General features: G+C 42.2%; 1 protein-coding gene across 5 annotated transcripts in view; it reads right to left on the bottom strand.

Moving 5' to 3' along the window:
* ndst3 (N-deacetylase/N-sulfotransferase (heparan glucosaminyl) 3) overlaps window positions 1–24,511 on the bottom strand; it is a 59,001-nt gene that overhangs the window by 1,201 nt on the left and 33,289 nt on the right. For all 5 annotated transcript variants that reach the window (XM_049572761.1, XM_049572764.1, XM_049572766.1 and 2 more), the window contains exons 7-14: window positions 16,407–16,589; window positions 13,678–13,774; window positions 12,694–12,817; window positions 11,945–12,119; window positions 11,361–11,531; window positions 8,800–8,909; window positions 3,952–4,054; window positions 2,728–2,838 (exon numbers count right to left, since the gene is read on the bottom strand). In XM_049572761.1, the coding sequence (XP_049428718.1) occupies window positions 2,728–2,838; window positions 3,952–4,054; window positions 8,800–8,909; window positions 11,361–11,531; window positions 11,945–12,119; window positions 12,694–12,817; window positions 13,678–13,774; window positions 16,407–16,589 (1,074 nt within the window). The remainder of the gene's footprint in view (window positions 1–2,727; window positions 2,839–3,951; window positions 4,055–8,799; window positions 8,910–11,360; window positions 11,532–11,944; window positions 12,120–12,693; window positions 12,818–13,677; window positions 13,775–16,406; window positions 16,590–24,511) is intronic.

The raw sequence follows: 24,511 nt of genomic DNA, 5'->3' as shown, positions 1-24,511 counted from the left end.
GGTAAAGAGAGAAAGGGGGGGTGGAGAGGGAAAAGAGAGAGGAACAAGGTAATTTAATTCTTAACATCTGTTTACTTTTCAAATGCCAGCCATAAAAAAAAAGGAAAGGAAACATGCTGTGATTGCTGCGAATGGGCCGGGAAACTTAAGCGCACTTGTCAAGCTGCTCCCTCATTCATAAACAGTGACAAACAGTAGCACAAACAAATCCGCAGACAAAAGACAAACAGCGTCGAGCACTGCAGCAGAGAGAGGGCTGTGCAGAGATCAAGGTGAGGCGACTGTCAGCAGCAGCACTTACACCAGGAAGCCTAATTTAAGTGCATGCTTTGAATACCTTGGCAGGATTAGAAGGTAATCAAGTTCAAAAGATGCCTTTTTATTTCTTAGAAGCCAGTTTCGTGTGTTTTCTTTGTATTTTGACTCAACCACTGATACTCCGAACATTTTGCTTTTGTTGCTCGCTGGCTTAAAGGCCCTTTGAACATATTCTATAAAACACATTCCTACAATGAGCGACGGAGTCCTACATGAATATAAAAGCTTTCCTTTCTCACTGGTTTGAAGAGGGCAGGGCTCTGTTAAAAGGGTGGTAACACATACTTCTAAGCACCTAGTAGTATTTGAATGAAAATCTAATGACTGTTGAGGAGTTGTATGCCTATGCTTCTGGCACAGTCAGTCAAATCTGGGGCCTGTTTCACAAAGATAGACTGATTATGGCTTAGATCCAACCAATCGTCAGACTTCAGATATTAGTCTTAATTCGTCCATTGCTGATCAATTTGCAACAAATTGAACATATATTTAATGTTTTCAAACAGAAAAAAACCTGTCCGACTAAATACGAAGAAAAAAAAAACATTCTGGAAAAGTGTAACTGTTACATACAACGTTTTACTTGGAAAATTTTAGGTGTGGCAAAAATGACTGAATCAGTATAATTCAAACAGCGTCGAGCTCATTCAGCTTTTAGTCCATGTGGAGGTGGAAAGAAGTTACAGCTTTTACTGTTGCCAGGGACTTCCTATGATACGCTGAGCTCCTTTCTCCTTTTCTCTTTCTCCATTTGCAAACATTCATGTCCCATTAATGCATGTTACTAACTTGGCTTTTTCCCTGGAGCCTCTGTGCTCCCTTGTCTCGCACGTTCCCACAGATTACGTTTGCGACTGGGTCTCTTATCCGCTGTGAGGGTCCAATGACAAAGGGATGTCGTATGTTGTAAAGCCCTCTGAGGCAAATTGTGATTTGTGATATTGGGCTTTATAAATAAAATTGAATTGAATTGAATTAATCTATGAGTTACATGTCGTCACATCTGTTTCAAGAAATGCAATGCTGAAGCAATACAGTAGAAAATGGCAGATGGTCAGAGGACAAAGACTTTAAGTTACTGGCTGAAGCAACTTGAATTCTGTCAGCACAAACCCCAGCCCCTGGGTTCTGATCCCAGACTGCCAAGACTCCCCCCAGTTCAGCAAACTTTCTGTTGCTGCTGTAACGCAGGAGAGACCCAGCACTGCCTCTGGCAACTAGTCCGCTGTGACCCCCAGTGCTGGGCATAATTCAAGTTACTACAGCCTAACTTCAGGACCGTTTACTGCCCGCTATTCTTCTGGCAAAGTGGTCTCTTAGTGATGGGGAGTGAGGCGGAGATTGTATGGGAAACAGTGCCCTAGCTTGATTAGTAGGAACAGCTAAATGTAACAGTTTACCTTGGGGCTATATATTTTTTCATTCATTCTGTTGTACACGTATGTGTCATTTACCACATTTCTATGCAGTATGATGCTGCTGAAAAAAAAGGCAGAAAGACTTTTTTTTTTTTTTTAAATGCTTCATGATAAACAGTGTCTTGAAGTGTATGATTTCACTTTTCCCTTTGGTCTGGTGTTGTAAAAGTCAACAGTTTGTAGAAGCACAATACTTAAAAATCGCAATTCAAATCTAATACAAACCCAAGTATTGTGATAGTATCAGTTCAGAAGATAAGCATGCTATCCGTGCATGTGCAAGTTAGTCCACTAAACAAGCTTTTTTTCCCACAAAGACCGCCTCATATCATTAGGATAACCTAACGATATGAGGCGGTCTTTGTGGATGTGCCCCGGCTGTATCTAGGCTAACGGCTAACATGCTAAATATTATTTTTATGTCACTAGTCACTTGAAACAAATTTAGGACGATAGGAAACGGGTTGAAATAAACCGAAATTTCCCTTTAAAATCTCAACACAAGGCAGACGTGCTGGAGACCTGAGATGCGTCTTCTTAATGTGACAGGGCGCAGTACTTCTGCAGCTCCCCCCAAAAACTCTTTTCCTCTATATTGCTGGCTTCACAACAATGCTGGCAAAGAGATTATAAGCCATGTTTTCCTCTTTGCCACTGGTCAGATTGTTACCATGGAAATATGAGTTAGCCTGGGTTAGCCTGGTTAGCCTAAATGTTTTTGGCTTAAAATATGTCATTGTGTATTTTTGTGAAACTTAAAATAAGCTGATTTAAGAGAAAAATTACAGCTGGTCTACAGCACAGACCAGTCGACAATATTTTTTGAAACTGGTCCCAGTCATGTTGAGTTTTTGAGAGTCAGACGCTTAAGGAATAATAACTACGAACGTTTTTTTAACTTTAACTCTGATTGTTGCTTATTTACTCACAAAAGAAATACCTAAGATATGAAATTTATAAGCAGAGTGTTACAGAGTTCAATGCTGCTGACCTTCTGCAGCTCCTCTCTTAGCCAGGAGGGAAGGGGCTGTCCGAGACGATGCAGCAGCTTTGACAGCTCGACGTTGTGTTCCCTGTAGTACCTGGAGAGATATGCATGTGCCTGCAGAGAGAAGGGGAAGGGTAAGAGCAAAAAATGGGAAAGAAGATGAGCAGGCGTAGATGGGGAAGTAAGGGAGATGGAGTGAGGAAATAAGGAAAGAATACGAGTTGGCGAGTCAGGATTCGATAAGTGGTAGATAGGGAAGACAGAAAGTATAGTAAGACATATGGAAACAGGCAGGAAATGGGGGACAGGCATGAGAAGGAAAAAACAAAGGAAGGATCAAAGGAGACAGAAAAGGTGAGAAGTGCAAGGAGTGGTAAAAGGGTTGGCGGGAGGGATATTTAGAGGAGAAAATAAAAAGACAGCATGGGAGTAGGGGGCAAACAAGAAGTTGAGAGAGATTAATGATGTGCCACCATCTTTAGATTAGTTTATTTCTCCTCAATAGGACTTTAGGGCCACTAAGTGCCGAGTGGTATGAACGGAGCTAAGAAAAGAGAGGTAAGAGAGGGGGAGAAAATTGCATGAAGGATGTATGAGATCCATTATCTCTCTCCCTCCTGTGCGCATCCCTCTTCTCCCCCTCTCATGTCTCTCCTCCCTGGTGTTCCCTCCATTTCCTTCCCTCTCATTTGCCCCCCCTCCCTCCCCTGGTGGAAACTCAAACACAGTTTAATTACAGGTGACACTGAGGCGCAGCCATTAGCCGTGTGTGAGCACATGAGGGAAGACAAATTGTATCTACGTGTGTTTGTCTTCATGTGAGAGCAAATGTGTGATTCATTGTCGGCAGCTCTGGTCTCTCCTCTGTGGAATCAGTAGCCAGGACAAAGATTTATGGATTGGATTTTCTCCTTCTACCTTTCTCCCTCCATCCTAATCCCCACCACCACCCGCGACCCTCTCCCTCACGGGTGTTGTGTCACTATTGAGTCCTCATAATTAGGTTGTAACTTTCTGGCTGGATCTGATTGGCTGACAGTTTCCACCCCGACGCTGAGTCCTGTGGGAAATTTTGCCACAGCAATGGAGGGGACTGTGTATCACTGTCAGTCAGGCTGATGCTTTTTCTTTCCTATATGTCTCTTTCTCCAACATTTCATTCAGTGCGTATATCATTTATTTTGTCATCGAGCAGAAATCTATTCTAATTAAAATGTATTTGTTTACCTCTGGCTCCATAGGAGGGTACTTTCTCCCTTTGCTCTTTCCCAAACATTTTGTCTTCCCTCCCTCGAGGAGCTGGCACCAAAAGCCCTTCTGAGGGTCAAACCTGCAAGAGGAGAGACAGAGAGAGACGGACAGAGGAGAACTTTTAATAAAACATTCAAATTAATAGTAAGTTCAGTCTGAAATATAAAGCAGTGTTTCTTCTTTTGGGATATTACAGCTGAAAAAGTCGGCCCATTTTACACTCATAGACAAGACACAAATGTCACTACGCATTCAACACACTCTCTGTCTGTCTTGTACTCTTTTGCTAGCGTGCTGCCGGTGTCTCTCTGACTGTCGCACTGTCTCGTTTCATCTCTGTCTCTATCTGCCTCCCTTTCCATTCCTCTCCTCGCTGTTCCTCTCAATGCAGACACACAGTAATCACGAGTATACTTTATTGGGTGTTTAATACAGTAATCCAACAGTAATGGATTACTATATTCTTTATGAGATGCTTAAACAGAATTAGAAATATGCATAGGCCATAGTTTGTTTTGTTTACTCCCATCTAATCTAATTTAAAAATGTGATTACTTCACTTATTGGTTTGGGTTCATTGTGTGTAACAACACCCTGAGGAATGCAACTCTGCCAATACCAGTTGGCGTATTTTTATTATGTACTAGTCCATATTTATTAAAGGCTTTTTTATTTTCAGCTATCCAGTTGACTGCTTGGAATTTGGATTCTTTATGCTACAAACTGCCAATGATTGATTTTTTTTCTCCTTTTAAAATTACTTCTTTTCCTCTCCAAGAGTTCTAATGGGTGCAGGGGCACCAAAACACTCTGGTTATCGCTGTTTTCTGTGTTTGTTTTAATTTTAATACATGTATTAAAATATTTATTAAATTGCTGCTTTCAATTTTTTTTCAAATGTAAGTATGCATTTATAACTGTAAGGCCAAAAACACTTCTTGTGAGGCCACACTGACCTTTGGCCACCAAATTCTAATCAGTTAATTGTTGAGTACAAGTGGACATTTATGCCAAATCTGGGGAAACTCCCTCAAGGCTCTTCACAAGAACAAGACGTACAGAAAACATCATGCCTCCAACGCAGAGGCACAAAAAGCAAAACACAGTGGAAGATTATCTGACTGCCGTAGTTTACAGGCAAATGACCAGGTAACGACAGTGATCACAACTTCGCTATTGGAATGAGCTGGCAGAGATAATAACAACGAGATAAAAGAGATAACATAATAATCGCTGGGGGATGTAAGTATGTGCCTGAGATGGAACCTCAATTCATTACTGAATGAATGTAAAAAAAAAAAAAAAAAAGCATGAATGTGAGGGAGAAATATTCTAATAAATTTGATGTCTCCATAACATTCCCATATTGCCTCCACGAGCATCTGCTGTAAAGCCAAACTGCCTCTCTTATTAGCAGAGTGCAAAGACTATTACACCCCAGCAGCATGTTATGTGACAACCTGTCACCAGGCGAGGAGACGGTAGGTGACTTTTAAAGCAAAGTGCCCTGGAAAAAACATGTGCTTGTTGACAAGTGTATAGAGTATATGCATGAGTGCATATTCACATATATAGATTTATGCATGGACCTGCATATCTGACTTAAAGGAGTAGTGTGTAGGATTTAGGTGGATGTATTGGCAAAAATTGAATATTATATTTATAATTATGTTTTCATTAGTGTATAATCACCTGAAACTAAGAATCATTTGTGTTTCCATTGGCTCCCCAAAAATATAACTACACGTCGTGGCGACACAGACCTGCTGTCTATTTTTGTAAGCTGACACCATTTCCCTCAGTGGAAGCTTTTATTTACTTTAATTTCACAGATAAGAAACAATAAATTGTGAAGACAGTAAAGCCTCCAAAAAATAGCATTATAAGTCTTGTGTGTGATTTATCCTGGCTTCATATGAGCAGAGGAAATCTCTGTTTGTCGCCAGGCTAATTTATACAATGTAAAATGCCATAGGCTTGTGCTAATAACGTTAGCATGTTTTATTTGTTTGGAAAATGTGTTTAGTATAAAACAGTTGTTTTGTCGGTGAACCTTGTGAGTTGTAATGGAGCCGAATTTCTAAATGTTAGCTGGTTGTCGCTAGGCTAATTTATACAGTGTAAAATGCCATAGGCTTGTGCTAATAACATTAGCATGCTATATTTGTTTGGATAACGTGTTTAGTATAAGACGGTTGTTTTGTTGGTAAACCTTGTGAGTTGTAATGGAGCTGAATTTTGTATCGCTACCTTTGTTAAATGTTGCTGTTGTCCCTGGCTTCATATGCGTACAGAAACAGTCCACTATCTGCTAGGCTAATTTATACAATGTTAAATGCCATAGGCTGGGGGGAAAATGTGTCCGGCAAAAGACAAAGGCTTTGTCTGTGAATGCTGTGAGTTATAATGAAGCCGATTTGTGTACTTGTGTTTGAAATTGTCTCTATTAAGACATTTAAAAAGTGTTTTGGGATGTGTTTTGAATCAACTAAACTTTACAGCATTTCACAGAAACCCCGACGCTGACTAGTGTTTTGGAGATGACACTGCAGAGTGACACAGACACACAGTATAAATGCTCACAACGGTGCAGGCCACATGCTTAGGCAACGGCGTAGGCTCTACATAGCGTTGATGCACAAGTATAAATCCCGCTTTCAATGGTAGCACACTGACTCTAGAGAGGCCTTTTCATGTGTATGTTTAAGTGATGGCGCTCATAGGTTCTCCTACAGGCTTGGGAAGGAAGGGGTGAAGGAGGGGTTATTAAATTGGCTGCAATTTGCAACTTCACCACAAGGTGTCGTTAAATTCTACACACTGCTCCTTTAAGTGTAAACAGTATTTATGGATCTGCATGCACATGTATGTTGTGCATATATACTGCAGACTTCTTACTCATTCCTATGCATGTATACATTTATGCACCTGGTGTTTGCAGTACAGTGTCACAGCCAGAGAGGAGGTAAAAAGATATACATTATTTTTAACGGCTATTTGGCAGTCAGAGTATAAAGGCTAATGTGGATGTGACTGAAAGATGCAAATATTGTTCTTTATCTGCATGCATCAGTGGGTGAATAAAAGAGAAAAAAAGAGTTAAGTGGTTCTCCTTCAGTTTTCCTCTGACAGAACAGGAGGAAGAAAGGAGAGGGGGATTAAATAAATAGGCTCCAGGATCTGTCAGACTGCTGCCATGTCAAAAGAATGAGAAGGAGAAAAGAAAGATTAGGCTTTTGTGTAACTCGGTCTTCAACCAAAACACACACACACACACACACACACACACACACACACACAGCTTCCTTATTATTCTGTCAAAATGCATCTCTTTACAAATTATTTGTATGCATGTGGGCTTGTGATTCAAGACAGAGGCACTCAAGACAGAGGCACTCTCTGTCCCAATCTGAGCTACAAATTTTAGATGTCCCTGTCTGGAGATTTGAGGGCTTGGAGGCAGATTGCATTCTGATGAGTGGTGCTCGAGATAAATAAACCGTTTTCCACTCCTCCAAAACTTAAAGGTCACATGCAAAATCTCTAATGGAGAATGAGTTGAAACAGAGCGTCAAGAGGCCAAAGCTAATTCTCTCGAGTTGTATTAAAACTCGAGAGAGTTTAGTTGACATGCATATTTTGGGTCAACATATTAGACATATTAATATCTGCACACATTGGTTGCACAGTTCATTATATCTGTATTATTTCTCCTTTTTGCACGTCTTTTTTTATCTGTTATGAACGACTACAAAGACTATGCTTAGTTCGTATCATAGAGGTTGCATTAGTTATTTATCTTGGTTAGAGCTACTGGTGCCTGTTTTAGTTCTTTCGGATTGACGCTGTGCAGTGCACTAACCTTTTCGTACTTTTATTTATTCAGACAGCTGTCACACAGACAGGCAGGCAGTGTAAGCGAGACAGTCGACGCTCTTTGGGGATTTGATCCCAGGCCAGCAGCTCACAGGGCTGAGACTTCACCACTTGACTGTCTTTTGGCAAGAATAGGCATCAAATTTTTAACTGCTAAAACAAAGTCATGTGTTTAATGCGCAGTACAAACATAATTCACGCACTCTTAAATTGCAAAGCAATGTAATCAGATGTTAATGCTCCTTAAATGTTTGGAAATGATGCCTGAAATTTGAGTGTGAGGAGATGTAAGCGTCTGTCATTGATTCCCTGCAGTCAGGATAATAAAAGTGTGTCAATAAAAGTTATGCATTACATTAAATTACCTGCTACGTTTCTTGACACTAATAAATCACTCCTTTTTACAACCTTGTTTTGTTAATTTGCCATTAAAGCTAAGAATTTCTGCCACGTCCTCTATATTAAAATGTGACAAATTCCTTGATGTTTCTTTTCTCTTTTTGTCTTATCATCTCTGGCTCATCTTAAACCAATATTCCCTTTGTTCTCTGCATCGGGACCGTCCAGTACATTCCATCTTTCCTGCAACAGCCCACACCTTAATCTGTAAAGGCAGAAATGTAATAGCTCAAAGCAAGCAGCAAACTGACCACCTGCTATTGGCTGATCTCTGGTGCCAGGTGATGTCACCGTGTCTGTCATCTGGAGTTTTCAGAGAATGACACCACCTGGCACCAGAGACTGGCAAAGAGGAGATGGCCAGTTTAATGCCCCGCTGTTCACCAGTAGATGTCAGGCTTCACGCAGATTTGGGTTTGGAGTCTCATCCTTACAGCTTGTGCTATCATTTCTATCACAGTGCATGCCAGGTGAAAGGCGCCCTGACTCCGGGATGCCAGGAATGTCAGAGACTGAAGAGAGAAAGCAAGCAAAGCAAGAGAGACTTACGTAAGTGCCTGGGAGTAGTTGAAGTGAGGAGTGACTCCCAGGAACTTCTGGACCTCATCCATCACTGCCGCGGGGTCAGTTCTCAGCTGATGGCCGTCAATGATCATCACCTACACACAGATACACTCATACTGTAACACTGGGTAACTAGCTGATGCATTATTTAGGTACTGGGTCGAAGTAAAAGCATGTGGGCAGCTTCTTTAGTGCAACTTGATCTACTTTGATGACACCAAAAATGTTGGAAAACAGAACTCTGTAAGCAGATGTGATTAGGGCTGTCCTGAATACCAGTTTTGGGCATTGAAACGTCAGTGAGAAATATCTGTGATTAATCAAAGCTATGATCGGGGTTGGGGTAATAAGAGACAAGGACATAAGACGGACTCTTTTGAAACATCAGTTCTCAGTCAATGCACCTAAAATAACAACACAATTAGCCACGTTGTTAGCATGCAAGTCACAGTTACCTTACCCAAAATGGACCTATTTTCACAGCAGACATTTTGACTTGTCATAGTAGGAAAAGCACAGGTCAAACTGATAACACTTACACTAAGTGTCCCAGTAAGCTATTCAAGTGAGCCAACATGCATATTACCCTCCTGCATTCCCCCATGAGTGAAACACAGCTATCATTAATGCTATTGAATACACCTGTGCTTTTCCTACATGTCAAAATGTCTGCTGTGAAAAAAAGGTCTATAGCCAGATAAAGAAATACTTTGCAAGATGGCTAAGCGGTTTGACAAGGTCGTTGTAGATTTGAGAAATGCCAGTTTCCTTTGGTGAATCGGGCACTCGGCTTCTGGGGGTCATCTTTGCAAATTTTGAAACTATTCCAGACGATTGACTTTTTCAACATCTTGCTAGTGGATCTGTAAGCCTGTCACATGTGGTCAAACTGTCCCAGTTTCAGAAGTGCTGGACTGCTCTGCTGGTGACTGACATCAGACGAGAGCGAGTCGGAGTCACAAAGCTATCACAGCGTTTAAATGATGTCCTTGTGTGAGAATAATTAATGTTAATGCATAATGAACATCACAGATCTAATATATAGGATCAGAATGGGATGTCATTACTATAGCAACATTTGAAGCTTTGAAGCATTCGGGACAACCCAACATGTTATATATCTATTTACTCTTTTTCTATTCTATTATCTATTTCTTCTTATTCCACTAATAATTAGGTGCTATGTAACGTTATGTCATTGCACTACACTTAGCACAACTAATTATGTCGTTCTCATCTAAACACAGAAATAAGGACATTTTAAACAATGAAAAATACATAATGGTACCATTCCCTCTATTACCATAAAACTTCAATAAAAGCCAAGTCCCAGTTAAACGCCTAGTCTCTTTTACTAGCCTGGTGTGGCTACACATTTTGACAAAGAAACCCCTGTCTCAGTTAGACGCCTGGACTGGTTGCCAAGCAGTTAATTTTTTTTATAGATGCTCTTGAGGTTGTTGGCTACCTCAAATTAGGTGTCAATTTCTCATGTACCCTGTAAGTTATTCATATTCCTTTAATCTGTGAAGGTCCTCAAGTTGTGAGTATTGTTTTATCAGGATAAAGTGAGGTTGTGTCGGTATATCGGACGCCGTAATTCTTGTACCGTAACTCTTTCTCTCTGATGCCCTGTTAGTCGGAGCTAGATCACATAAATGATTCATAATTGATATATTACCTGAAGTCAAATTTGTATGCAAGTAATATTCATACTTGCTTCAATTAACAATTTGATTGTATTTACGATCTTTGCTGAGCAACACTTTTGTACGAATGGAATTAAAGGCCTGTCCCAAATTAGTCTCGCCACTAGACAATCAGAGATCTCTTTGGCTTCTGATAGTCTGGGGACACTCCTTTCTGAAGTGTGTTTAACACACCAGCGAAAACAGCCGGCAAAAAAGCAATGCCTCTTGCATTTTTGAAAAGGACACGCCCTCCCAGAAATGTGTGCTCCCCCTTTTCTCATCTGCAAGGAAACAAACACACAGAGAGCTTGAAAATGGATACCGAGAGATTTAACTCTGTTTTATCAAACGTGTGCTCAGTCCACAAGATTGTGGAAATGAAGGACTTACAGCGACTTGAGCCATTTTGTACCGCTACACGTGTTTCTAGTGGGACTATGTTTACGAGCACAAGAGTCCAGTGAGCCACCAAAGGACCGCCCTGCGGATTTACTATTGGTTCTGCAATGTAGGTTGCAGTTTTTTTTAAACTCTGAAATTGTATCCGCCCATCTAAACACAAAATCAGGGAGAAAGACATCAGTCTTTAGTTAAGCAAAGCATCTAAAGACTGACTTGTGAGTTTAGTCCCAAATATAGGCCTGCTGATTTCATTGACGTAGTTTTACGGTATGTTCCTGATCACATTAAAAATTAGTACATTTAAATCTTTCATAACTTTCTTCAAATGTTGTGAACAACAAATCTCATCTTACAAAACCAAAGGCTTTAACTTTACACACTGTATGATCTGTGCTTGTGTTCGCTATCACAGTGCAACTGAGTGCATCTGTGTCCGTGCCTGCCTGCACATACCTGGTTAGCGGGGTAGTAGGTGAGCCACCTCTCAAGATGTAATGAGTAAAGACCGGGGATGAGACAGCGGTTCTGCAGGGAGCGGAGCTCAGCCGGAGCTCCCGGTCTTGCGCTAATGACATCATAGAAGGTGAATCGCAGGGCTGCGTGGTCCTCGTGAGCTCTTTGATGCTGGGGAGTTGAGCAGATGCAGCCACATAAGCTTTAACTGACTCCATTGTATTCTCGTTCCCTCTTCTTTAACATCCAGCATTACATTCACGGCTTTGCATGAAAGACCATTTTTATTGTCGACAATGACATAACATTTGAGTTGGCACGTTGTTGACATTCATGTCTCATTAATCAAACAGACTTAAGCAGAAGATTTTAGGCTCTGGTGACATTTCCCACACTGAGACGTATGGATAAATCAGGCTCATTAACTCCACGCTCACAGACAGAAATCAGACTCCAAACACAATCTTGGATAAAGAAGTCAGCACAGAGGTGATGTCATATGAAGAAGCAGGCAACTTTAGAGGGTTTAAAATAATACATGTGCAGCCAGACAGTGGCATCTAATATATTCTGTGTGTTTGTACCTGATACCAGCTGTAGGCCCTGTCAGAGGGGTTGATGAGCAGGGTTATGATCTTGGCCTTGGGCAGCAGGGCAGCAGCTCGCCGAGGGGACTCCTCTGAGGGGAAGTAGTTAGCGCTCTTCTCAAACAGGAAGTCGGTGCTAACATTAGAGGGCACGGGGAAAAACTCCATGTACCTGAGGCAACAGAGGCACAGAGATTTGACAGGAAATGCAGATACACATGCACAAAATAATGATAAACTCCACATACACAGGCACCGAAGCAATGCTGCAAACTCCTGGAGTCACCTGGAGTGTGAATTTTTACACATTTTTCCAAAGTCAGACACAGCCACAAAGTTACGGCCTTAATCTGCGCTTAGACAACAAGCCTTAAATGAACTTGACAATATAATTTTAACAGCGTTAAATGACAAATTTCCAGAGTTAAGTCTTTTCTGGATGACTTCGGAGGCTGCACCAGCTGTGTCTCTGTCAGCTAAGTAACCCATTTATGGGTCAATTTAGGCAGCCATATGTCTGTTGGCTTATGTTTGCGGGCTTAAAAGATCATTTTGAGGATGTTTTTGAACTGTTTTGAACTGCTTAATGTATAATTAAAGTCTGCAATACACATTACAGTCTACAACAACCTTGCAAAAATGAAAGGAGGTTGTTTATAATCTTTCTTTTCACCTCAGGTTTCGACTCGTAAAAAGTCACGGAGAGAGAGAATGAAAGATAAGGGTGTGTGTGTTTGTGTTCCTACCAGTCAATTCCTTTGTGGTAGTTATTGGTGTTGAAGAACTGGACCTCCTCATAAGTCTTTGGACTGGGGAAGTTACTGGAGATGGAGGGATGCATGAGTAGGAAGAGATAAAGTGCTGTCGTTCCTGGAAGAAAGGGCATAATTCATAACTGGCTCGTTAATTCAGCTCAGCAGAGAGTAGTCTGTGTGTGTGTGTATGTGTGAGCTGTCATCCACTGATCCATACTGGATGATTTTTTTCCTTCCACAAGATTTATATCTTGCTGAGAGTACACTATGTGTGTGTGTGCCCGCAATGATCACACGCCTCCCCATCAAATGATTCAAAACCATTTGACACCAATCAGCACTGGGGCTCTGGTCGTGCCCTCTGTCTCACCCTCAGCAGCTCTCTTTTCACCCTGCTCCCCTAACACTTACTCCCACGCATCCTGTTCCACCCCCTCCTCACCCTGTTTCCTATTTGCGCTAACATCTCTGACATGCGAGGCATACATACCCTGCAATAAAAAAATAATTCATTGTCCTGAAGTTGTTGTTGCACCGCTAATGTTGCTATGGTGACCCCCTCCTCCCATTTAGTAAATTATCACCTGGTTAATTAGCCAGCATTACTGGACCTCCTCACCTCTCACATCAAACACCGGCAATTAGAATTCCTGAAATCACACAAAGGCAACACTTTGGATCCAAGCAGCGAATACAGATTTTTAATACTCTCCTCTTCTTTTTTTCCACAGACAGAAAGTCAGAAAAGGAGAGGGTGGTTGCTCAGTACTGTATCTCTGTGCATCTAAAGTAGATAGTATGTGGGTGGAAGAAAGGAGGTAAGAGCCTCCTCCTTTGTCTCGCTCTGACAGGGCCAAAGGAGCTTGGGGGATTAGATGAATGGGCTCTGATGTTGAGGATCTCAACACCTGGGCACACAGAAGGAGTCTGTCTGTTGTATGTGCATGCCTGAGTTAGTGTTTGTGTGCAGCTTACCTGTTTTCTGTGGGCCTATGACCATGAACTTGGGTAACCTGTCGCAGGTTTTCTCTTTAGACCAGATGTCTTTATGTCGTTTGTCATCGCACGGGTTCTAAAAAGGCACAGACAAAGGATTGGAGGTTAAAGTAATCGTGCACATAATACATACAAAAACATACTCCAGTGCATGGAGGATTTACTACACAGAATGACTGAATGATGTTTGTAGTTACTGTCTCATGCACACAACTATACCCAGGTGTAACAGGCTAACAAGACACTACATATTAATTTAAAAAAGAACAAGCCAGAGATCTCTGTCTAGCCTCCTGGAGGTGTCGTGGGACCAACTAGACGAAACACTGGTGATAAGAGGTTCCCAAAGATGTGTTAGTTATCACTGCTCAGTGGTCTGTATAGTTAAGCCTTGGCATAATAGCTTATCATAGGGCTTAGGAGGTTATTCACTGAGCGCTGATCCTTTACCTAGAGCACAAACTTCTTGTGTTGAATGCTGACACACTTTTTCAAATACTATAGAAAGTTTAAAAAACATAAAAAACAAAGTTCATAAACCATTTTTTTTTACCGTAATAATTAAAGTAAATACTAGTAAAAAAGCTAAGAGCTTCATTATTTTTTTTTTGTTTTTGGCGGTTTATGTCATTTTGTTTCTCAGTTGTGTCCCAGCTAGGGCTGCCCTCGATCAAACGTTAGTCTACCAGAAAGGTCATTTAGTCTGCAAGATTTCATTGGTCGCTTAAAAAATAAAAAGTGAAACTCTATTAGTAGCTATGTCTTGTCAAAATAAATCAAAACCTTTATGACTGGACCATGTGGGAATTTAATTTGAAAGGACAGACACAGGAAGAGGCCATGCTCAGCAGTCAGACAGGAGTCACATTACAAACCAATCACAGCTGACAGATATCTTTCCCTTCTTCTGTAAATATTCATTCTGATAAATACGGAAAAGTTGATCATTTTAGTGCAGGGCTACCCAGAGCTTTACATCTGTCCCACTGATGATAGGTCTACACACTTTTAAACAGCGCCTGGAAGAAGATCAGCTCTGCACTCAGGATTTCAGGTAAATAGGCTATGCAGTGCTTGTTAAGGCTGCTTAGCAACCTCAGGCGCAACCTGCTGCCGCGCTCTTGAAAGCTGACACAAAAAAAGCACATGATTAGAGCCCAGCACCCATCCTCGCGTTTTCCAGGTTGTTAAAGACACTGCATGTGTACGGCCCCTAATTTCCAGGGCTGGTACCTGTGGTTATTCGACAGGCTAGTTAATAACATGTCGGGCAGGAAATCCAAAGTGTGGGATCATTTTGAGAAGGTGAAGGATGAACCCAAGGTGATATGTAAATTCATCTTCATTGGTCGACTACAAACATGACGCATCATCTGAAACATGGAAGTAGCTACATGCCCATTAGCCACTTAGCACAATCATTACTGCTTTGCCGACAGTGTCATTAACAGGCAGCTCGCTCAGTGTGTGACGTGCACTTGGAGATAAAATATAGGCCTATATTAATGAAGGTTCATTAGTACGGTTTTGTATTTCCCTGTAATGTAGCACAGTGTTAACAATGTTACTGATACTATTCTTTCTCATACCTTCAACTCAAACCATTGTGTTGCCCCGCCCAAAATATATCATTTAATAATTACATTGATATCATGAACATGCAGGTGACTAATGGCCCTAAATTAATTTTAGGTAGGTAGTTTAAGGCCCTAAAGTTTGAGTATGTATGCTTTAGCCTTAAGATGCCATTTTACCTAAGCCCTTCTAAAAGCTTTTTTTCCCCACATGACGTGACGTCAGTTTCTGCACAATGCCCTTGCCACATATAAACTCACAAACTGCTGTGAATGCAACATTAGCTTGGCTCTGAAAATCACAAATGACAACCAAACTTAACAATCAGCCTGGCAGTAGCCCAGCAACACCTTTGTGCTGTGAGGCAAAATTTCTGTTTCTGTCAATGGTGTCTAGTGGCTTTGAAAAGAGCATAGATAATGACTTCAGTTCCCCGTTGGAAAGGGCTGTCTGACGGCAAGGTAAAGCCGACTTTCGGACCCGAACCAACTTGACGTCCACAGCAGTAGGCTAGTGCTTAGTTCTGTGCCACTAGGAGTGTGATGACTGCATCAACTGTTGTTTATACACTGACTTTGAGTCTATTAAACTGTTTAAACAACACCAATTCACTATTATATTGAATCTCAATGTGTCTTCACCTGGTTGAATAAAGGTTTAAAAGCGTCATGTTCCACCTCCCAGTGCTCACCATCCAAGCTAACACTTCTCTAACTCTCCTTGCTTAAATTGTCAGTGCACCACATGTGAGAGGGGTGGTGGAATCAGCACTGTAACCTACGTCAGCGCTTTCTGCTGACGGCTGAGTGGGAGTTTCAATTTGAAAATCACGAAAAACAAAACAGATGGACCCGCCTTTGAAATAGTTCACCTCGCCTTCTTTTCCAGGCTTTTGATACAAAGTCAGCGGTGGAAAATTAACTCGTCGTGCAGCACAAAAGAATGTGTGTACAAGAGAACAGCTCATACAAACTGTTTTCCTCCTGAATACAACTGAATCACACATAAAAGTTAGAATAACAAGACAGTTTTTTTTTTGTTTTTTTTTACACAGAAATGAACAGTTAAAATATACACATGAGTGCAGAAACACACAAGCCCATACATGCGGGCAAATACCCACGCAAACACACCTGCCAGAGCGGGTTCCTTTGTTCGGGAAAAAGCTGGAAGTACTTGTGCGCGAGCTGCAGAGGTGGGAGCGTGTGGAGTCTCAGGTTGGTCCACGAGCGAAGGAAGGAGGCCAGGTGGACAAACGTGTAAAGACCCAGCCGATCGTTACCGTAGTTAGACAGGTGGGTCATGAATATACTGATCTAGAGTGGAGAAACAGAGACAGAGTGGGGGTGGAGGGGGGGAGGGGGTAGGGAGGAAAAGGGAAACGAATGGAGAGAAGGAAATACATACTTATTGGATTGTGCCAAATTGTGATAAAGTCAAAATCTCATTTCCCAAGTTCCCATGTTTGTGAAAAACTGAGGCAGCGCAGTAAATCTAATTACTGTTGTTGTGACTGCAGTGGAAAGCAAACAGATTATTTCTCAGTGTGTGATGGTTTTAAAGTCACTAACAGAGCAGCTGTCTGGCGGGTATCAATATTTGCTATCACTTTGCAAAGAGACACACTCACTTTTGTTATGTAAGATTGTACATTAACTTTCAGAGCAATACAGTTTCAAGTGTAAAGGGGAGGTGGGGGGGGCAGATAAACCGAAACTGATGTATTCACCACTCCTGATAGATAAAGCTGAGGAGGCAGCACAATACTTCTCATAGCCACTGGGTGATGGGAGAGATGCAGCTACACACGGGGAAAGTGTTTCCGAGTGTGTCGGTGTGTGTTCACGGTGGTTAATGTGTGTGAGGGAAAAGGAGAGACTCAGAGGGAGTGAAGGAGCGATAGTGTGTTGGTCCAGGCTATCTGTCCACGCCTCGGTGCTTTTATAGGCTGATCAAAGAGACAAGCTAAGATAGCTGCTACAGACAAATGCACACACACTCGCGCACGCACACACACTTCTTTTGTGATTGGAGGGAGCTTGGGAACGTGAAGTGTCTGGATGAAACGGTAACATCAGCCATTAAGATATGAATTATTTGGTGGATGTGAGCATGTGTGTGTCTGTGTGTGTGCATGGATGATCGTGTGTCAGTGTATTTGGGTGAATGTCCATGAATGTGAACACACATACACGGGAAGACACACACATGCATACACATTGAATTTCCTGGTGACAGAGGACTGTCGGTGCTCCTCTTTAACGCTGAAGGTTGCCGCAGATACAAAGCGACACAGTGTCGGGGTTTGATGGATCAGCGTCCGGCCGACCTGGAAAGCTGTTCAGAATACTGATCGCCCCCGAATACTGATGTGTGTGTGTGTGTGTGTGTGTGTGTGTGTGTGTGTGTGTGTGTGTGAGAGAGAGAGACTGTGGGAGGGAGAAAGAGGAACCAGACATGTTGTGTGGCTAGTTGTGTGTGTCTTTGTGACAAAGAAGGCAACACAGAAAGAACAGAGAGGAGCAAGGGTATGCATGTCAGAGTCATTTTTCACTTGTATGTGTGTGTGTGTGTGTGTGTGTGTGTGTGTGTCAGCATAATTGTTTATGCATTTGTGTATGCCGGCGCGATTGTGTGCATCTGCCACCATCCTCTTATCTCGCACTCACTCTAAGCAAAACCAAGCAGCGCACCATCCAGCATGCTTCATATCAATCTGGTTGATGTTAGGGCAACAACGTGGAACCGCTGCCAAAAAGGCATCACCAAGCACTCAACCAGGAACAACAGAAACACGAGCCAGTAAGAAATGTTTGCTTGCTCCTGCTCTGCAATGATTCGTAATGTCAAAACCCAGAAAAACCTCCCTTCTTCGAAGCACGCGTGGAGAACTTCGAGCACTGCTCTTAGAAACGTGTAAAATTAAATTCGACAGCGTCTCACCGGAAACATCTATTCACATTTGGGATTGAGAGGGAGTATTTCCCCACGGCATGCTGCAGTGGCTGAAGACGGCGGGGGGGAAAAATGGGATGTGAATATTATAAATGAAAAGGTTTTGGACTGCTACACAGTGAATGCAGACAAATCTGACCTGAGTAAATAAGAGGCTATAAACCGCCTCTCCCCTTTTTGTGTTGTTTTGTGCTTGTTTTTGAAAGCAGGCAAGGTGATCAAAAAGTGATTTATGTTCCCTTCAAACCACTCAATACCCTATGATATCTGGCCCAGGCTGTGCGGGGACGGAGCGTACTGTATGTGAGTGTGTGTGCATGATACAGAGAGGGAGAGAGAGAGAGAGAGAGAGAGAGGGAGAATCTGAGCGTTATTGAACATGGAAACATTCATTATGGAGCTTAAGCACTGGCTGCCAAATTAAACAAAAGAGGGAGCAAGAAGATGATTTGTGTTTGTAATTGGAGAGCTCCAGAAAATGACAAAAAAAAAGAAAAGTCAGAGAAAGACAAAGAGAGTAACCTTGGCAGGTGAGTGTGAATTAAAAAACAAAAAAAAAGCCACTTGAGAGAGTGTTAATCTCCCGACACAGTGCGAGCCCCGATCCCTTTTGGTGGAAGAACTCACTGTGGGTAAGAATTCAATTAACTGAACCGTATAAACCTTTTCTCCGCATCTGGTGCCACGTCTCATTTCCTGAATATTGGATTGCTTTGAATCCCCTATGTGCCTTTAATAAAGAATACTGCGCTAATAATTTAACACCAGAATTGGGCTCAAATCATACTTGGAACTGGACTGGGAGAGAAGTGTAAAAAAAAGAAGAAATGAGAGAACTAAACCCAACCCTGCAGCTTCCCTCTTTTAATCTTTGTCCCTTGTCTTCTCCTCTCATTGCTCCTACGCAGCTTCATTTCCTCCCTCTTCTCTCATCCTTTTAATGTCTTGCTCTCACTCACTCTCGTCTGCTCCAAAAAGTCACTTTATGTGTTTTTTTTCTCTCTCTCTCTCTCCCTCTCTCTCTCTCTCCTCTCTCACTCTGTCTCTCTCCTTCTCTCTCCGATCTCATGCTGACCTAGATGCTCTGATGAAGCATGTCAGTCCAACATGGAGCGATGTTCTTCAAAATCCACGCGTGCGCGAACACACAGGCGCACAAACACACACAAATGCCATGTCTCAGAAGATTAAGAGAACACCAGTCGTGTATTTGAGTTTGTGACATGCTTCAATCCACTCTGACATGATTGCATTTTTGAAGAAATTACTTGTTTTACCAGCCTTTGGTTGAGGGTGGATTTTGTTTTTGTTTTTTTTACCCGCACTTTTCTGTCCATCTGTCTGTTTCTATCCATCCGTCCTTTTGCCTCTTGCCTACTGCCGTCCGTCTCTGCCTTCTCAGCTGCTTTCTCTCTCCTTCAATGTGTAGCTGTAGCAGCCTGTTTCCCATTACAGAGCACTTAGTTCCACATACATTTCTCCCTGATTGAATTGTTATTGCTACTAAAAAGAAGCCTACACCACCCCCCCTCCCCCCCACTTCCCCTTCCCCTCTCTCCTTCACCGCCGTCGTCCTCTCTCCCCTTCCTGCTCTTGCAGCATATCTCTCTCCGTCTCCCTTTCTCGCAGTCCATCTCGCTGTCTCTGTCTCATCAGTGGATAATTGAAAGCTGAACGTCAAAACAGCAAATGATTTCGATTCAATTTATTCTGCCTGCTCCAGTCAACATCTTCTGGCCCTTTCCATTCTGCCATCTTTGACTGCTTTACCCTAACTTCGTAATTTGTCCTCCTGTTTGGATTGGAGCATATTGTGTGTGTGTGTGTGCATGTGACTGGGAGAGTGTGTGTGTGTGTGTGAGAGCCTGTATGTGTTGATGAGCTGCCAAAACCTTCAGTAGCAATCAGCAGGACTTCAGAGAAAGGGAAGGAAGGAGTGGAAATGAGATAAAGAAAAAAACAACAACAAGTGTGGAAAGATTCATGTGTGTGTGAGCAAAGTCAACGCAAGCGGGTCGAAAACGAGAAATAAGATGGAGAAAGAAAGACGGTGTAGAGGTGTAGGATGTGCGGGTGAGTGCTGGGTGAAACAGAGGGCTAGGAGGGAGGGAGATTGTGCTGATATTTGGTGTTTGGCTAATAAGCTTAGTGGCAGAGCTAAGCGCTAAATGTCAGCCCTGATATATGTCTACAGCTCTGCTTATGTCAGCTATACACACACTTATACAAACATACACATGCACGCATACGCAGATACTTGGGTGGTGACACGAACATATGCACTGGTGTGTGCTTGTGTGCATTTGTGTGTGTGTGTGTGGCTGTATGTGCATCACTTCCTCTCTGTATGTGTCTGGATTCTCAAGTGACACAAGATGCCGTGACCTGAAAATTAAATCTCAATCTGTCTGCCACCTTCTCACCCTGCTCTCCCCGTCTCTCCCCCCCCACTTCATCCTCATCTCTCTGTCCTCTCCCTCTCCTCTCCCTCTCACCCCTCTCTGGCCATTTATCGGGGAATGACTTGTGCCCTATTGGCTGTTTGCAGAGTCTAGGTCGTCCAATCGATTGTCGAGCTTATGCGAGACGGGGGAGCTCAATGATCGCTGATGCAGCCCCGAATGATGCAAAAGTATCCAAACGCACATAGACACATGCGCACACATACAGTAGACGCACACACACACATTCAATATGTTGGTGTCTGTCAGTGGTGAACTGCCACCACGGGCCAAAATGTGATTTAAAGTCACTGAATGGGAAGTGACAATGTTACCAATGTGCAGATCATCAAACAATAGGAAACCCCCTGGGGACTAAAGCAGTGAGCTACAGAACACTATTGATTATACGAGCAAAGTGCACACACTAATGAAAGCTTTCTGCGTCTGCAAGTGGAAACATAGCAGGGGGAAGCAAAAATAAATCGTCAGTCTTTATGTGCGTGTGAGCGTGTGTGTGTGCGCGGATGTACGTCATGGCAGAGTTAGGTCTCTTCATTAAGCAATACAACAAGAGGAGAGTTTCATCTCTTATTACACTCATTAAGAGAGGGAGGAAGTGGGAGAGAAGGACAAAAGATTGTGGAAGCAGAGGGGAAAAAATGTAATTAGCGTCTGTGTTTCTGGCTTTTAGGAGGAATTTTAAACCCTTATGTAATATATATGAGTGTGTGTGTGTGTGTGTGTGTGTGTGTGTGTGTGTGTGAAAGAGACAGAGAAGGACAGAGAGGGAGACAGTGAGCGTGCAGAGGCATCTCTGTCGGTTTGAGGGCTCATGTTGTGATGACATCAGTGGCGATGTGCACAAAAAAGGTTGTTAGGTTCTTTGTCCTTTGAGCAGCTAACAACACACACACACCTACACTGATGTGACACACACACACACACACACACACACACACACACACACACACACACAGAAATTTAATTACCTATAAAAATGTTTCTAGTGCTAATCAACACCTCGGGAACACACTGCTCAGTCACAACCAAAATATAATGATAACAATGTAATGAGCTAAAAAATTAGAACAAACTGCTTCAACTCGAGCCAGGCGTTTAAGTGGTGGAAAACATATAGGGTATTGCAATATCATATGACTATTATTACACAACAATGCTTTTTACCACCCTATAATTTTCTTTTGTTCTACCGTTTCAAATTACTTTAATTGACTGTCATGTAATGATACAGAACTTGGATTATTTATATTTTTTTACATAGTACAGTACAGTAAATCTGTTGTTTTTTAATTGCAACAAAGTTCAGAAAACTTGGTTCGTTTGTCATTATTGCTATATAATGCTTTTTTCGCATTACACTACTATAATTATAATCAGCCGCACCAAACTTTAAAGTATAATCGCTGTGCTTAAAACCACAGTATGTCAGTTTATTGTTATCATTACCTGGGCCATCAATACTACCATCACCATTAGTACATCTTTAGCACTGCATTGTCTGCTGGAGAATTATGTGAGAAAGGTTTCACCGTGTTGTAAGTGATGTGTTTGCTGTCCTTCGTAAAGTGATTTCATCTATTAGTCAGAGTTCTGCCGGTAGGTTCGGCGCTTTAAATATTTTGACTTCATGTTGTCATGAGTCAGTTCAGGGAGGAGCCAAGTGCAGAGAAACAAAAAGCGAGCTTTAATGCAGCTGATAAAACACATCCAGAACAAGCATGTAAGTCCAAATAAAAGCGGAAACAAAACTCCAGGGATAAGCACAGGAGAAACTGAAACACACAGGTGTATATACACAGAAATAATTACGAGAATGAGACACAGCTGGAGTAGGAGGACACAGGCAAAAGGAGGGAGATGGAGACTGGCTAAGAACAAGGGTGTGGTTGGGAAGACTAGGGTGGAGCAAACAAGACTAATTCAGAACAGGTGTGAAGGGAAGACTCTGGGAACAGGGAAGGACTAACGAGACAGGTGTGACAGAAAACAGGCGGGAAACACAAAGACAGGAAGTAAAACCAGACACAACACATGAGGAGAGATTCTACAAAATAAAACAGGAAGCAGATTAAACATGAATGAATGACATGACAGAAAACCCAGGATCATGACATGTATATGTTTGCAAAAATGCTTTTAAGTCTCAAGTTGGTCCTTCCTGGTGATTTTAGAAACCAAAACTCAGCCTGTGATCACTGTGTGGTTATTGATGCAAGAGACATTTTAAAGGAGGATGTGGGTTAATGCACTGTTTTTATTTCAGATATTTTGTGGGCTTTGTGCAGCTCAAAATAGACGAGAAAGGAGAGAGGAAGAGGGGGCGACATGCAACAAAAGGCTGAGCTTTTTAGTGGGGAACACACACTTTCAGGTGAGCGATACCGGGGTGCCCCAGTGTACATTTTATAAGAGCAAGTCCCTGATTTTATCCCATTCAAACTGGCCATGTGAGTAATTTTTACGGACTGCACACTTCCATGCCCGTAAAGATTCTGGCATCTTTTAATGTACCTCCTGTTAAATCTCCAGTAAAAAAATAATAACCCCAGTTTATGGTGCCCTTTCAGAATTGAAAACCTTGGCATTTCCTTTTAATAAGGCACTCCAGGAAGTTTTTACGTCTGGTATCTTCAATCCAGAGCTAAACTACTGGTCTTCCTCAGTGTTTGTTTAGCCATGTTGACTTGCGCTGCTTATGCTAACTACAGAGCTCTAAAGGCCACGTAGTTATTAGCCCTGATCATGATTCATTTGATGTTCAAAATGGCCGTGAGAATGACTTTAACAGGTGTAGGTGACCATTTGTCTGGTGCAGTTTCCCCGTTGAGTCCTTGTGTTCATACAAATCACTCCAACCCCTTGAATAGGAAAAGCTAAACTGCTGTTCCCTTTAGTTTTTTACTTCATGCCAACCACCCAGTTCTTTGTCTATAATTAGAAAACAACTGCCCCAGCTAGAGGAAATGTGAAACACTTCACCTAATTTGTACCAAAGCCTTTTTTTCCCATGTTAAGTGGTATCTGAGACATAAAAGTTAGGAACAGAAAAACTGAGCAATTAACTCTTTTGTTGTATCAACTGCCAATAGACAACAGAACAACAATCTCATAGAGTATTTCTGTCATGCGTCATTATCATTTTAACACAGTGAAAACATTGCGCTCAAAGGAAGACACGAGAGCACAGTGACATGCAGGGACACAGAAGACAGACAGCGCGAAAGAAAAAGAAAACATCTGAATAAATAAAACAGTGAGGAATGGAAGACAAAAGAAAGACGCAACGAAACAAAAGAAGGATGTCAGGGAGAGAAAGAATAACAAAAAGACAGACAGACAGAGACAAAGTGGAGCAGAGAGAGAAGAAAGGACTAGATTGGGTTGTTGTGCGAAGCCGCTCTTGACTCTGTGATGTTCGCCGAGTTCTGACAGCTCCTCTAGTTCAGCACTCCCCTACCTGACACTTCAATACAGCCTACTGCTGGTCTATGAGCATCTGTGTGTGTGTGTCTGTGCATGTGTGTGGTTTAAATCAGACAGAGATTGTTTGGAGATAATTCCTGGGAATTTCTACCTTTGGTTGTGTGCGTGCATGCGCCTGCGAGCATGTGCGCGGGCATCTTAACTGCCACCAAAACCTAATTCTGTTCCTTAATTCAAAGCAGAATCGAGTTGAGCTGACATACACAGCAGGGGTAAACGAGACGGGGAGGATGTGTGTGTGTGTGTGAGTGTGTGTGTGTGTGTGTGAATGTGTGACAGCAACTCCCCCTGTGGTGTGACCCAATTTAAAGTGGGGAGATGAACACAGCTCCACA

This window comes from Epinephelus fuscoguttatus, linkage group LG3 (assembly GCF_011397635.1).
Source record: "Epinephelus fuscoguttatus linkage group LG3, E.fuscoguttatus.final_Chr_v1".
In the NCBI taxonomy this organism is placed as follows: Eukaryota; Metazoa; Chordata; class Actinopteri; order Perciformes; family Serranidae; genus Epinephelus; species Epinephelus fuscoguttatus.
The sequence above is the reverse complement of the archived record's forward strand: the minus strand, read 5'-3'. Positions and strand labels throughout refer to the sequence as shown.